A 16,746-nucleotide genomic window follows, 5' to 3' on the forward strand; every position below is an offset into this window, starting at 1 on the left:
AGCAAGCGGGTCCAGCAAAATCGAAATTCATGTCAGGTTCAGCCGCCCGGATTCACATTCCAGCAAGTCAGCCATTGACGAGCAGAACGTCGCCAAACACTGCTGATTCGAAGGTTCCAGAGAGTTCGTCGAAGGTTCCAGAAAGTTCCAGAAAGTTCCAGAAAGTTCGGAGTATGTTCAGTCCGACAAGCGGACTGAGAAGAGAGCGGGTGGGGAAGAACGCGAGCCGACCGGACGATGGTATAAAAATGCGCGCTCCCGCGCGTTGCAGCTTCAGTTTTTATTCAACCACCATCGCGGTAACATCGGTCCAGTGGAGTGGGCAATTCAGGAGGAGGCGAACCAGCCAGGAATGGTCTAATCCTAGATCACCGGAAGCAGAGGCAAAAGTTTCCAGCAATAGTGATTGAGAAGTGTATAAATAGAAGAAAGAGAGAATAAATCCAGAATGTTCCAGCAGTAAAAACTGTTGTTCCTCTGGCTTCCTCCTCGCTTGCTTCCGATCCAATCGGCTCTTATCAGAGACCCCCCTCCCCTTTGAAGAGTTTAGTTCGCGATCACTGTAGTGACTAGTGACAGTGATCGACCGGCCTTGGCCCCAGGTACAGTCCGAAGACTCGCCTCCACCGGTGAGACAACAACAGAGGTTGTCTAGGAGAGGCTCACTCCCATGAGGGGAATGAGTCCCATCGGTGGTTAGTTTTTCCAAGCGCCCTCTCAAATATAGTCCAATGCTTTCCATGGCCACAACAGAAATAATAATAAAAAATAAAGCGAAAAACAAATAAATTGGAATAAATTTCACGAAAGCTTGTATGCAACAAAATTGCATACAATATCATTGCACAAAACCTCTAAATCAAGTGTTTTTTTATCGAAACATCAAATAAAATCAAGAATATAAAAGGTGAAATGACTCCCAGCTTCTGCAATTTATTTTATGGTCTTGTAATCTTTCGGATATTTGCATTTTTTGATCGAAATTTACATAAAATACTTCCAACTTTATCTATTCCCCGCTTCGGATTTTTTGAAAATTTGGAAGGGGAGGAGGGGGTGGAGGGTGACAAAAGAAGAATTTGATATTTGTTCCAGCCTAAATGAAAACTGCATAATATTAAAATCAATTTCTGTATGTTTGTTTGTTTGTTTGTCCTCTATAGGCTTAGCCGTCTTAGGGGCCGTTCACTAATTACGTAAGCACATTCACACATTTTCGCATTTGCTTACGATCTCTTACTAGAGGGGTAGGGGGGGGTTTCCAAAAATCTTACATAAGAAATGTTACTTTGATAATATGTCACAGCCATACGAAATCATAATACTCAGGTTTAATTTTTTGTCTTACTTCTTATCTGTTGGAAATTTTTGCTGTTTTGTTATATACCGTCAAACGGGGCATCATGCAACAGCAGGGTTAGATGCAACATTTGTATACCACAACACTCATTCAATTTTTATTTCAATATACTGTAACAAAGTTATCATTGAATGATAACAAATTGATGATGACATAGTTTTTAACATCGTGAAAGAGTTTTTCAAAGTTTTTGATTCTCATAAAAAATTTAAAAATTCGAGCAATAGATATACAAATTTTTACATTTTTTGATGCCGTAAAAAACTTTACCTTGTATAACGGATTGGCTTAATGATATCACCTACAAACTTAATATTGCTTTCATTATCCTATATCAACACTGTTGGTGTATAAATATTTTTCGGACTATCACCAAATTTTTTTAAATCAATATTTTTATAATTCAGTTAGCTGTCTGGGGTAAAATGCAACAAAATGCAAATCAGAACTAAATCTCATAAATCGTGTTTCCATATGCTGGGATATGATTGTTACGCATTATGCGTTTGTTAACATTACAATTTCATCCATCCTAAGATTTATTTTCATGATTTAAACTAAAAAAATATTTTGTAGTATTTTTTACCCCTAAATGTATGCAGCAGTTTAACACTATTTTCTTAAAATAATTTTTGACAGAAAAAATGTAAAATTTAATTCGAACAATACAAAAAAATACTGCAAAAGATGCTTTAAGCGTTATGACATTACAAATGTATCAAAAACTATAAATTTTCAAACGTTTTCATTGGATTTTTCATTAATTACAGAGTTTGTTACAACTTACCCCATTTTCTTAGTAGGGTGAAAATCGCATGTTTTTGTAAATTTAAAAATAACTGGTAAAACCAATAATTTTTCTGACTGCGCCAGTTTGGTGTCCCATCAACCTGAAAACTTTTGATGTATAACAGGTATGATTATCTGTAAGCATTAAGATTTTAGAAGCCATTGAATTTGAAAAATGTTGCATGTTGCCCCAGTTGACGGTATCTTTGAATGTATTTGAATTAATAAAAAAAGTGCTAGTTCTATAAAATTTGTAGGGAATCAATTCAAACCAACATGCCACCAAAAACACAAAATCACATTATTAAAAAGATCGTCTCAACTGTCGCTTTTTATCAGAAAGAGAAATTTATAGAAACAAAAAGAAGAGTGGCACGTTGTTACACCACGATTTGAACCCAACGTATTTCGAAAATGTCTTCATCAAGAAAAAATCTTTAAAAATCAATATGAGGCGCTTTAAATAATGAATTTCAAGACAGTTTTTTCAGTGATCACTATCAACTCTAAATTTTACAAACGATTTACCAAAAAAATCCTAAAACTTTATCGCTTACCACTGAAATGAGTCTGAGCTTTTAGGTAAGTTGACAACGTGATTGTCGTTAAACATTTTTGCACCAATTCTAGTAGTATACAATTATTTTTTTTGGATTTTTAAGGTTTTAAGGTCTAAAACATAACAATTTTTTATGGCACCTTGTGCTAACCTGATCTTTCACCATTTTTTTAATCGGAATTTAAATTATATATTGTTTATTCGATTGTAAAAATTTATTGGAGATTATTGCTACCCCGAACATGCTATGTCTTCAATAATATTTTGTATATTCGTTTATGACATTTCATCTGTTGTTTTGTATAAATTGTGTTCTTCAAATGCAGTTATCAAGTTTTACTTTAAAGTGTTTTGCTTTGAAGCATAGATGCCACAATTTTAAAACTTTCAAGTTGTTTTTGAAAAAAAAAACGTGACAATTTTTCAAAGATTAAAAAACGTAAGATGTTACAAGGGAGGCAGGGGGGGTTTTGAAAAATCTTACTTTTTCTTACCAGGGGGGGAGGGAGGATTGAAAATTTCCGAAATCGTGCTTACGTAATTAGTGCGGCCCCTTAAGACCTGAAATTTGGCATGGATGCTCATTAGGACTAGGAATGATGAAAATTTTTTGAGATTTTCGTATGACCACTTTACTTTCTATACTGTCTGCTGCTGCACTCAGTGGATGGTGAACATGGGAAAAGAAATTATATTAACTGTTCATTGTTTCGAAGTTACTGACGTTATTATACATATGATTTGAATAGAAAACATTGCAAAAAGGAGTTTTGAGGGACGTAAAATCGGTTTTAATTATGGAATTTCGAGCCTTTGGGCAGTAAAAGAGGTCGTAAACATTAAAAGTTCGGTATTTTGTGCAATAATTTTACTTGGTATCCAAAGGTATCAAATTTTAGTGTGAAAGTCAAGCAAAAGAGTCGTGCCTTTAAACAAATATTACATGTTTCCGAAATAATGTCGTGATTTTGCAACATCTTGAAGAAAACACTCGCATATTAATTTTATTAAAAAGCCAATCAAGCTCTGAATTTGAATTTCAAATTGAAGTACAAGAAAAAGTGGTGACTTTAAACATGGTTGAATGTTTTATCCAATAGTGTCGGAAAAATGCATTAAATATTCTAAACTCATCTTGACGTATGAATGATTGAAAGCGAAACGAAGTTCGTACAGGATCAGCTAGTTTTAAAATAAAATTGAATAAGTGCTGTGGTATACTAACGTTGCATCTAACCCCGCCGTTGCATAATGCCCCGTTTGACGGTGATGCGCATTTCATTTGCCGCAGCCCGTGAGGTAGAGGATAGCCTTCAAGTCTTCTAAGCCATCAGGTATGAGATCGAATCCCGGTCACGGCATACCTAGTGCATTTTCTGTGGGTTGGTGGTTTTAGCATTTGTGAGATGCTAGCCATCATATCCTCGAAAGATGTACGCTTAGAGTTAAGAAAAAGGAATCTCTTCTAGGAAACATCAAGTTTCATTGAGATCCTGTATGCGTTTGTGTACAAGAAAATATGTTTTATCTAAAAAAAAATACCAACAGAAGATATGAATTTCCACCATAATGGGTCGTTTCACAGTTCTTAGAATTGTTTCGATTTTGTTAGAATGTTTAATAGAAATTTATGGAAAATAAATTAGGTAGATAAATTTTGATTTTGACTTACAATGGAAAATTGAGAAAAGCATTTTGTGTTTCACTGTTTTATTATCTAGACTTCCTTAATATCGGCGCTAGTCTCTAATATCTACCAAACACGGTGTGTGAAAAAAATTGAAACTTCTTCTCAAGAGATTAGATTTTAAATTCAAAATTTTATGCCGAAATTTTTTTCAGAAAGTCATGTATATATGTTCCTCATAACTGAGTATGATCACGTGTTTCTGTACTGCGTTTTCAACATTTTGGTGCCATCAGGTAAAATGAAACAAATTCTTAATCTAAATCTGAAATTGCAAAATTAAAAAACTGATTTGAATTCAATAAATATTATCTTAAACGAGTCCCAAGAAATCTGAATAATGAAAATAAATTCAGAATCTGAATTTCAAATCGGATATCCGATCTGAATTCTCACCTTGAGAAACAATGTGTGAAACAATTTGAATCAACTCGTCCTAGTATTTATATACTTGATCCGACGATATGCTGGGAAGGGAAGGTGTTTGTGTTAATTTGATCATAAACGAACCGTACTGGCCTATGATTTTATTCGCTTGCATTGAAAGTCTATCAGACTGAAAACCATAAAGAACGGTGCAAAAAATACGCTATTCTTGCAAATTTTAGCTGCTTTTTATGATACGTCCTGCCGTTATCACTGAAATCAACAATCCGAAACAGTAAATAAATTGTAAACTTTCATACAATGTCTTTTTATTTGTTTAATTATTTCTCAATTTGCTATTACTATAGCTGTAAACCAATGTCTGCTATCTCAATTAAACTTTAAAATTTTTAGAAATGAAATTTAAGGAAACATACTTGAAGTACTTCATTCAAAACAAGACCTTCCATATATCGAAAAAAAATAGCTCAAATGGAACTTTCCTTCCAAAATTCAGTCCGGTATCAACATGCGGCGCTAAAATTGAACGGCATAAGATATTAATTATGCCTCGCTCCTCCATTATGTAAACCATTTTTGATGCAAACCTGTTTCCATGTCGGTAAGCCGGCCATGGATGATAAGTGCGGACTATTTTTGGACTAGAGAGGAAATGCATGCCTGAAATTGTCTGCTGCATCCATGATAATAGGTTATGAGGTAAAAGGCAGCAGTAGTCAAACCAGTTGGACTTATGCAAAATCCAAAAGTTCCAGGGAACTTGTAGGGAGTCGTGTAGAGTTTAGTTAGTGGTTTCATGTTAAACTGAATAGCAGACAAGGCCGAAAGATAGCGCTAAGATTGTAGCGATTTAACAGCCTAAAATTTGGATGTGAAGGAAGAAAGACTTGAAAGATCGCATAAGAAACGAACCTCGAGTTTCGACAAGACGGTCAAACAACGGAAATAAATGAGTTTTCCTTTTATGTATTCCAGAGCTCGGTTGAATATTATTTTATTTAAAAAAAAACTAAGGGGGCAAAAACGTGTTCTACTTGTAACTGATATTCTTTAAAGAATTAAATACACTGCCGGTCATAAGTTTGGGTTACCCCATCAAAAACATGCAAATTTTGTTCGACCATATCTCAGCGATCTTATGAAATATTGCATATCTTTTGATCTCATTCGAAAGATCGTGAGCTAAACATTTTGTAAAACATTTTTTCAGACTATCTTCATATAAACTTGAGCTTAAGTTTGATCATTTTCTAATAATGTTCATCAAATAGTCCGACCTGTTAATAAATACTGGCATATTTTTGTTAACCATAACTTTGTTATCTTTCAAGTTATTGTAGATAAGTTTAGTCGAAAAGTTACTTCATTGCTCGAACAGTCCTAAGTTTTAAAAACAGTGCGTGTTACTATTAATAAGGCATCAACGACTTTTGTGAGTAATTTATGTAGCAACACAAGAGAACCGATTTTATCGAAAATATATATCGATTCCAGAACACCAAATACATTTTACCAACTTTTTATCATCTGAATGCTAAAAATAGCTAAATTGTCTTGGATAACAGAAAAAAAATGAAAATGTGATAAAATCAAGACTGTGTGAAACCGTCCCCAATCACCCCAGGGTTTGGAGACAAAATTTTAGTCTTTTACAAATAATCTCTTTTTTCTTGATTTTTACCGCGTTTTTTTTTTCTCCTAACTTGTTATTTCGAATGTAATGACTCTAATGTTTGTCGTAAAGACCCGTAAAGACGTAGACCCGAGAAATATGCAATCGAAAAATATGCACATAAACTCAACATCGATTCCAGATTCCAGATTTCAAATTTCAAATTTTACCTAATACAATTTTGTAGCTCAAATATATTTCTTTTCAAGTCATTTCAGATTCAGATCTCAGATTTGAATTTCAGATTCAGATTGAAGATTTCACATTTCAGATTCACATTTCTGATCTTCGATTTTGATTTCAGATTTCAGATCCAGATTTCAGATTCAGATTTCAGATTTCAGATTCAGATTTCAGATTCAGATTTCAGATTCAGTTTTCAGATTCAGTTTTCAGATTCAGATTTCAGATTTCAGATTCAGATTTAGATTCAGATTTCAGATTCAGATTTCAGATTCAGATTTCAGATTCAGATTTCAGATTCAGATTTCAGATTCAGATTTCAGATTCAGATTTCAGATTCAGATTTCAGATTCAGATTACAGATTCAGATTTCAGATTCAGATTTCAGATTCAGATTTCAGATTCAGATTCAGATTTCAGATTCAGATTTCAGATTCAGATTTCAGATTCAGATTTCAGATTCAGATTTCAGATTCAGATTTCAGATTCAGATTTCAGATTCAGATTTCAGATTCAGATTTCAGATTCAGATTTCAGATTCACATTTCAGATTCAGATTTCAGATTCAGATTTCAGATTCAGATTTAGATTCAGATTTCAGATTCAGATTTCAGATTCAGATTTCAGATTCAGATTTCAGATTCAGATTTCAGATTCAGATTCAGATTTCAGATTCAGATTTCAGATTCAGATTTCAGATTCAGATTTCAGATTCAGATTTCAGATTCAGATTTCAGATTCAGATTTCAGATTCAGATTTCAGATTCAGATTTCAGATTCAGATTTCAGATTCAGATTTCAGATTCAGATTTCAGATTCAGATTTCAGATTCAGATTTCAGATTCAGATTTCAGATTCAGATTTCAGATTCAGATTTCAGATTCAGATTTCAGATTCAGATTTCAGATTCAGATTTCAGATTCAGATTTCAGATTCAGATTTCAGATTCAGATTTCAGATTCAGATTTCAGATTCAGATTTCAGATTCAGATTTCAGACAAGACCTTCAGATTTCAGATTCAGATTTCAGATTCAGATTTCAGATTCAGATTTCAGATTCAGATTTCAGATTCAGATTTCAGATTCAGATTTCAGATTCAGATTTCAGATTCAGATTTCAGATTCAGATTTCAGATTCAGATTTCAGATTCAGATTTCAGATTCAGATTTCAGATTCAGATTTCAGATTCAGATTTCAGATTCAGATTTCAGATTCAGATTTCAGATTCAGATTTCAGATTCAGATTTCAGATTCAGATTTCAGATTCAGATTTCAGATTCAGATTTCAGATTCAGATTTCAGATTCAGATTTCAGATTCAGATTTCAGATTCAGATTTCAGATTCAGATTTCAGATTCAGATTTCAAATTTCAGATTTCAGATTCAGATTTCAGATTCAGATTTCAGATTCAGATTTCAGATTCAGATTTCAGATTCAGATTTCAGATTCAGATTTCAGATTCAGATTTCAGATTCAGATTTCAGATTCAGATTCAGATTTCAGATTCAGATTTCAGATTCAGATTTCAGATTCAGATTTCAGATTCAGATTTCAGATTCAGATTTCAGATTCAGATTTCAGATTCAGATTTCAGATTCAGATTTCAGATTCAGATTTCAGATTCAGATTTCAGATTCAGATTTCAGATTCAGATTTCAGATTCAGATTTCAGATTCAGATTTCAGATTCAGATTTCAGATTCAGATTTCAGATTCAGATTTCAGATTCAGATTTCAGATTCAGATTTCAGATTCAGATTTCAGATTCAGATTTCAGATTCAGATTTCAGATTCAGATTTCAGATTCAGATTTCAGATTCACATTTCAGATTCAGATTTCAGATTCAGATTTCAGATTCAGATTTAGATTCAGATTTCAGATTCAGATTTCAGATTCAGATTTCAGATTCAGATTTCAGATTCAGATTCAGATTTCAGATTCAGATTTCAGATTCAGATTTCAGATTCAGATTTCAGATTCAGATTTCAGATTCACATTTCAGATTCAGATTTCAGATTCCAATTTCAGATACAGATTTCTGATTCAGATTCCGGATTTGAGATTTCAAATTAAGATTTCGGATTTCCGATACAGATTTCATTTTCAGAACCAGATTTTAGATTCAAATTTCAGATTTCAGATTTCAGATTTCAGATTCAGATACAAATTTCAGATTCAGAATCCAGATTCTCATTTCAGGTTCAGATTGCAGATTTCAAATTTAACCTTTAAATAAATTTGTAGCTCAAAATTTTTTTTTTTTTCGACTCATTTTAGATTTCAGATTTAGATCTCAGATTTCAGATACAAATTTGTATTTTAAATTTCAGGTTTCAAATTTCAGATTCCAGATTTCTGATTCAGATTTCAGATTCAAATTTCATTTTCACATTTCAGATTTCGGATTCAGATTTTTGTTTTCCGATTCAGATTTCAGATTCAAATTTCAGAATCAAAATTCAGATTCACATTTCAGATTCAGATGGCAGATTTCAGATTAAGATTTCGGATTAAGATTGCAGATTCAGATTTTAGATTCAGAATTAAGTTTTTCATTTAAGATTCAAATGGCAGATTTCAGATTTGAGTTTCAGATTCAGATTGCTCATAAACATTATGACTTCAAATTTCATATCAGGAATTTGGATTCTGATTTAGATTTTGATAAAAAATTAAAACATCAATTTTCGGTTTTGATTGTTGTCCCAATTTTCTGATTGAGGTTGCAGATTTAAATTCGGATCAGAATTTCTATATCATATTTCAAATTGAGATTTAGCTTCATCTTGAATTCAGATTTTGATTTAGGTTTATGATTTTATGATCAAATGCAGAATTTGGAAGGAGATTTCGGGTTTTGGAATCAAATTTCAAATTTACGTACAGAGAGATCCAAATAATACATCGTAAATCGTAAATCTTAAGCAAAAATGTTTATTCAGTTTAGAAATTCATCTCTTTTGAATTTTATTTTGAAAAAATCTCTTTTGAACATATAACACCCACGATAATCGTCAGCTTCAATAACAGCAGCCTAAAGGACACCATTATGAAGCGATATTTTGAGAAATTCGACGAACTTAAGCTATGCAATTTGGAGATTGGTGTTCCCTTGGAATATCGCTTTACCCTGAACGAGGTGTTACCGACCCATACCTTTCGAATTCGCAACCTCGCCCTTCGACTGAAACAACAAAAGATCATCGACTCTGTTTTTGTTCGAAATGGTAACGTTTCAATACGCCTGCCGAATCAACGCCGTTACACACGCATCGACAACTCGGAGCACCTACTACAACTGGCTAAACCCGCTGCTGATTGTGACGACTCGTCACTCTTCTTTGACGCTGCTACTGATATCGTGAATTCCTCTATCACTTCAAATGCCTAAATTTCCACACTGTTCCAGCCCACTTTCCCTTTCCTCATACACCTCTTACTGATCCCTTCCCCACAAAACGTCTTCGAATAGGTCATTCGAATGTACGCTGTTTGGAAACATGAGGCGGCGTACACCATGGCTTCATTTAGGACATTAAACAGAAGAAAATAATCTTCTTTTTCATTAATCTACACACATGTATTTCATTAAAGTGTCTTCCTTGACCTAGTAATTAAGTTCTTATTGTAACTTCAAGGTTTTCGTAAATAAAAATCACAATTACAATTACAATTACAATTGAATTGAACACACCTAATTTCCAAGCGATTATTTTTGCAACACGTCCACCTCCGACGAATTCACCTCAGAACAGTTCGCTTCTCCATTTTCGTGGTGAAAATAGAAAAACAAAACATTTGCCGGAAAGCGGCTTCGAAAACCGCCTGGGCCACAGTTCGTTCTCGCCAGGATAATTTTTGTGTTTTGTGTAAGTTCCCTTAAAATTTCTCATAGATTTTCGTTGTAAATAACAATCTTTCGTAGGTTTTACCCGTCCGGCATGGATTTAGACGTGCTACCTCCGGAACTGACTTGGAATATTTTGGAGAACCTTACCGATCTGAAGGACCGCAAAAATGCATCTCTGGTATGTAAAGCATGGAACCGGATGTTGTTCAACTCGTCTAAATCGCTGCGGAATGTTCGGGTACGATTTTGTTTGCGACCGACTGCGCTGGATGGTTTGGAACCGAACGAAATTTTGGACCGGATGTTCGAGGTCATGTTCCGGAGCAAAAGAAACTACGTCACGGTCGAGTTTTTCCACATCAATTTCGAGCGGCTCCTAGCGCGGGATTTTCTGTTCTTTGTTGTCCAGCTGTGTTGTGATACTATCGAATGTGTACGTTTTACTAATTGTTATGGCCTGAAAAGGAGCGAACTGTGGCAGCTTTTAAGCCTATTAGGAAATTTACGAGAGCTTGTAGTATCCGGTGGGATCAAATATGACGAACTAGACCAGGAAGTAGTGAAGCTTCCTTTGTTGGAAAAATTAACATTGGACATAGGAGACGATTGTAGGCTGTACAGGGACTTCCCTTCGCAAGCTCCTAACTTAAAGTGTTTTAGCGTACGTACAATTTACGGTTGTGCAGATCTCCGGGATGTCACCATAACCAGATCATTTAGCCATCAGCTTAATAGTTTAAGTTTCAGCACAAATCGAAGCTACAATTATTCGGAATTCTCAGAAATGAATTTTACAAACCTGACAAAGCTCGATTTGAAAGTTTCCGGCTCTTTATGGCCTCAACTTTTTAAGCAAACTAAACTTATTCAAAGTCTCAAATTAGAGGCCAATATCAACGATGACATTATAGCCACCATTTGTACGACTTGCACCAAAATCAAAACGCTCACCCTATTTTGCTCCAATTTGATCGAATCGATCAAATTTAATATGCTAACACGTCTCGAGAATCTGGAGCAACTGTCAGTCAGAGGAATCCACAAGTTCAGCTGGCGACATATTTCATTTCCAAAGCTTAAAAGCCTTCACCTTGACAATGTTGGTAATGATTTCACCAACTTCCTGAAAGACCTCAAAGCGCTAGAGTCTTTGGAAATCCACGACACCAAACTGCGGAACGAGCAACTCATCAAAATAACACTGAATGCGCCAACAGTTCGACGGCTGGAGTTGGCATTCTGCACCAAGATAAGCGACAAAGGCTTCAAACATTTGTCCGATATGGTTGGGCTGGAAGAGCTGCGACTCTGGGCCATTCAGGTCTCAAAAACTATCGACGAACGGTTGCTGTGTCCACGTTTGAGGAAAATAATTCTCTACTTCAATGATAACGTGAGTTCTTTGATTAAAGTTTTTTCAACCCAATTTATTACATTCAAACATCCACAGATCGAAGATTGCACCCTGGAAGGGCTGGCCAAAAGAATCCCTCAACTGCAACAGCTGGTCCTGTACGATTGCTATCGGATGAGCCCCCAGGGAGTGGTCAAGCTGCGCCAGGTTCTGCCCAACTGCCACGTGCTTGAACTGTATCGCGGGGACGAACTGCCACCGGTTTTGTCCGGTGAAACCCAGATCTACTACCGGAACGCCGAGTATCCCAACGGAGTGCTCAAGCAGGAACTGCCCTTTCAGTGGTTTTAAGAGTCGGCGAGTGAAACCCGTCTCGTAATTGTACAGAAAATGTGCACTATTTAGTGCATGTTCAAATATTTATTGTATTTTTATTTTATTTTTTACCTAACGATCATATGTGGAAAATTTGTAATATTCAAAAAAAAATTATAGCAATTATTTTAACCATTGTAGAACATTAGCGCTTTATCGTTTTACAAACATTTATTGATTTATTACGTGGAAAAAGTTTTATTTTATCTATGTATAGCTGAAGATGCACTGTTTAGAAATGCTAAAATAGATTGATTGACATGTTTATACAAATAGATTGACACCTGTTTTATTTTTTAGACCGAAATCTGTTAAATCTGCTTATTCATTGAGTTTATACCAAATCATTTTATAATACAGACTATGCAAAAAAAAATCTGTTAACAGATAGTTGAGAAATTATAGGTACTAATTTATCCGTTAAAACTTATTTAGCTCTCAATATCTCCCGGCTCAACTCATCGAAGACAGTTCCTGGGACGATTTGGAGCTTCTTTGGGCCCTCATTGATCTCGTTGATCGGAAATTGTACTTATGCGTAGTGTACGTGCCTCCTGATCGCTCTTGTGACCCGCTTGTAGCTGAGTCTTTCTCGCGGTGCCTATCCAAAGTAAGCTCAATCTGCTCTCCCGAAGATGACATACTTGTCATCGGTGATTTCAACATGCCTGGCTTGAAATGGTGTCCTTCCGATGGCGGCTTTTTGTTCCCAGATCCTATGCGCTCCTATTTCTCGACTCCTTCCAACATCTTCCTGGACTCTTTGAGCACCGCGACTCTTCGCCAGATCAACAGCTTTGAAAACGAAAACGGCCGTATGCTAGACCTCTGCTTCATAAACGAAGGCTTCAGGAATCCGACTATTGATTTAGCTCCTGCTCCTCTTGTTAAAGTTGTTTCCCATCACCCAGCTTTAGTGGTCTCACTCGATGTCACTAGAGTTAACGCTCCTATAGAGGAAACCGCTCCCTTCTACCAGGACTTCAAAAACGTCGACTACGAAGCTATCTCACTTGTCCTGGATTCTATCGAATGGGAGAACGAGCTCGATATGTCTAATCCTGATGCAGCCGCTGCGACTTTTTTAAATATACTGAATTATATAATTGACCGCCATGTTCCGAAACGTAGCTTACCCTCCAACCCTCGAGCTCCCTGGGTCACTAATCAACTGCGACAACTGAAGACGGCAAAAAACCGTGCTCTTCGAAACTTCAGCAAGCACAAATCCTTCTGCACAAAGGAAGAATACCGCAAGCTGAACACGGCGTACAAAAAAAAGTAGTAGGCGCTGCTACCAGAACTATCTCCACCGACTACAGCGTAATTTTAAGACCAACCCGAGATCTTTCTGGAAGTACGTTAAAAATCAGCGGAAAGAATCTGGGCTTCCATCTCAAATGTTTTTGAACGGCCACACAGCGAACACCGATCTTGAAATATGCAACCTCTTTGCTGAGAAATTTTCTAGCGTTTTCACAACTGGGTCCATTTCCTCAGAGCAACTGGATATGGCTGTAGGAAATATCACACCTCTAGACTCTTCCTTAAACGGTATTGCCTTCGATGACGCAGCCATTTTAAGGGCGACAGCAAAGCTTAAAAATTCATCATCTACGGGTCCGGACGGGATACCAGCTATCTTCTTGAAACGTTTCATGCAACACTTGCTGACTCCCATCAGACATATTTTTCGAGCTTCGCTGGACTTCGCAACCTTTCCCTCGCTCTGGAAAGAAGCTTACATGTTCCCTGTTCACAAAAAGGGAAATAAGAAAGATGTGAACAACTACCGCGGAATATCAGCTCTTTGTTCGATAGCCAAACTGTTCGAATTGGTTGTTCTGGATCCGATTTTCTCGTCCTCAAAACAATACATTTCCAATGATCAGCACGGATTTCTGCCGAAACGATCCACAATAAAAAAAATTGGCTGACTTTTACATCGTTCGTGCAAGATAGCTTCACCATGAAGTCACAAACCGACGCCATCTATACTGATCTGTCTGCTGCTTTCGATAAAGTAAATCACGATATCGCTATTGCTAAACTCGAACGCTTAGGATTCTGTGGTTCCCTACTGGACTGGTTTCGAAGCTATTTAACGGGACGAAGGTTATCTGTGCAAACTGGAAATTACTTTTCAAGACAATTCTCTGCTTGTTCAGGTGTGCCCCAGGGAAGCCACTTGGGACCGATAATTTTTGTCATCTATTTTAACGATGTTCTCACTCTATTGGACGGCCCAAAACTTGCGTATGCCGACGACCTCAAACTTTTCCACACCATCAATGGCCAAGACGATATCGATCTCTTGCAAAGGCAGTTCAACACCTTCGCTCACTGGTGTGACACCAACTGCTTGCCTCTGAACCTCAGCAAATGTGCTGTCATTTCTTTTTCTCGCAAGCGGAACCCTCTTCACGCAGAGTACACTCTTGGGAACGAAATCATCGCCCGGGTGGTCCACATCAACGATCTGGGCGTTATCCTAGACCACCGGCTGGAGTTTAAGACTCATACGAATTACATCGTCGATAAAGCGTCTAGAAGTCTTGGCTTCTTATTTCGCGTAACAAAGGAGTTTAAAGATGTGTACTGCCTAAAAAGTTTGTATTGCAGCATAGTTCGCTCAACGCTTGAATATGCATCTGCAGTTTGGTGCCCATTTTACCAGAACGGAGCTGAACGAATAGAGGCTATCCAGCGGCGTTTCATACGTTATGCCCTGGGACACTTGAACTGGTTAGATCCGTTTCGTTTACCCAGTTACGAAAACCGTTGCCGCCTAATTGATTTAGACACGCTTCAAATTCGTCGTAACGCTGCACGTGCTCTAGTCGTAGCGGATCTCCTTGCGTCGAGGATTGACGCTCCCATGCTGCTGGAGGCTATTCCTCTCAGTGTGCGACCCCGAGGATTAAGGAACCAAAATCTACAGCTCTATGTTCCCATCCGGCTAAATAACTACGGAGCCAACAGCGCTCTTATTGGGATTTTGAGAACTTTCAACCGCTTCGCCGAGTACTTCGACTTCGACGCTTCAAGGACTACTTTCCGAAGAAAAATTTTAATGGTTTCGAGAACTTTGTAGATTTAACTAGTTTTTAACTCATTATTTTATTAAGTTATCATTAGGATCAACATGTGGTCCGTTGATGTTTTTACACAAATAAACAAATAAAATAAGTAAAAGTTAAGTTGGAAAGTTAAAAGTCCAGCTTAATGCGATACGAATATTCTCATAATCTGAGTGCAGAATTCTTATTACATATTATAAAGTAACTCAGATTTAGATTCAATCGCCAGACAAGGTTGCCGAAAAAAATCTGTTTATTGAGTAAGAAAATTCTGACCCTGTGATTTTAACTAAAAATCTGTGGTAGTTTTCTGTCAGGCTTTTCCCTTCAAATTCTTTGAAAAGTCATGACGACTTTAGTCTTTTTTACATTTTAGTTGGGAACAATAAAATAACATTACCAATCTTATCATATTTTTCCGATTCAAAGTTGAAAAAAAGTTTCAAAATTATACTTGTGTGGTGCACTATGGGTGTATGGGTGAAGGTTACATTCTCCCAGAGTATATTCCCCAGTCACGACGCGACAGTCAGCCAAGTGAGTCGTAGTGCTAGCTCAGCGGCTGACCATAGCACGATTGGTGTTCTTTGCTGGGAAGCAAGTTGCACATTTGGCGACCGTAACAGGACAAATTTTTGAGGGACATATTGGAAAGGAAATAAAAAAACATGTTAAGTGTGTCCGTTACGAAAAAAGCGTTTCATTTGTATTCATTCGAACCTACAGCAGAGAACACCCACCAGAAAAAAAAACACTTGGAATTTGACGGAGAAGCAGACCGACCAGTGTTGCCATAGTTCCAGATTGTAAGTACTCTTTAAATCAAAACAAATAAAAGTTGGAATTTGTTTTGAGTTACAAAAAAACAGGCGAGTTGAGAGGACAGCCTGAAAAATGCGTGTTGAGAGGACCGCATTGATTGGAAACAGCGTGTTGAGAGGACAGCTGTTGAAAATAAAAGGCGAGTTGAGAGGACAGCCTAAAGAATGCGTGTTGAGAGGACCGCATTGATTGGAAACAGCGTGTTGAGAGGACAGCTGTAGAAAATAAAAGGCGAGTTGAGAGGACAGCCTGAAGAATGCGTGTTGAGAGGACCGCATTGATTGGAAACAGCGTGTTGAGAGGACAGCTGTAGAAAATAAAAGGCGAGTTGAGAGGACAGCCTGAAGAATGCGTGTTGAGAGGACCGCATTGATTGGAAACAGCGTGTTGAGAGGACCGCATTAATTGGCAACAGCTTGTTGAAGGGACAGCTGTAGAGAATAAAGGCAAATAAAAAGGATCACCTGAAGACTGCATGTTGGGAGGATCGCATGAGGAAAAACAGTGTGTTGAGTTGACTGCTGTAGTAGCAAAAACACGAGATGATCCCCAAGAATGTATGTTGTGAGGTCCAAATGAATGGAAAAACAGCGGAGAGGAAAGCTGTAGTAGGGAGAAGGCGAGTA

General features: G+C 36.8%; 1 protein-coding gene across 1 annotated transcript; it reads left to right on the forward strand.

The window, feature by feature from the left end:
• Positions 1-10,429: 10,429 nt before the first annotated feature.
• Positions 10,430-12,204, forward strand: LOC129744486 (uncharacterized). Its single transcript, XM_055737015.1, has 3 exons — positions 10,430-10,508; positions 10,565-11,882; positions 11,940-12,204. The coding sequence occupies exons 2-3, from the start codon at positions 10,581-10,583 to the stop codon at positions 12,192-12,194; spliced, it is 1,557 nt and encodes a 518-aa protein (XP_055592990.1). The 5' UTR covers positions 10,430-10,508; positions 10,565-10,580; the 3' UTR covers positions 12,195-12,204.
• The last annotated feature ends 4,542 nt before the right edge of the window (positions 12,205-16,746 follow it).

This window comes from Uranotaenia lowii, chromosome 2 (genome assembly GCF_029784155.1).
Source record: "Uranotaenia lowii strain MFRU-FL chromosome 2, ASM2978415v1, whole genome shotgun sequence".
Classification (NCBI taxonomy): Eukaryota; Metazoa; Arthropoda; class Insecta; order Diptera; family Culicidae; genus Uranotaenia; species Uranotaenia lowii.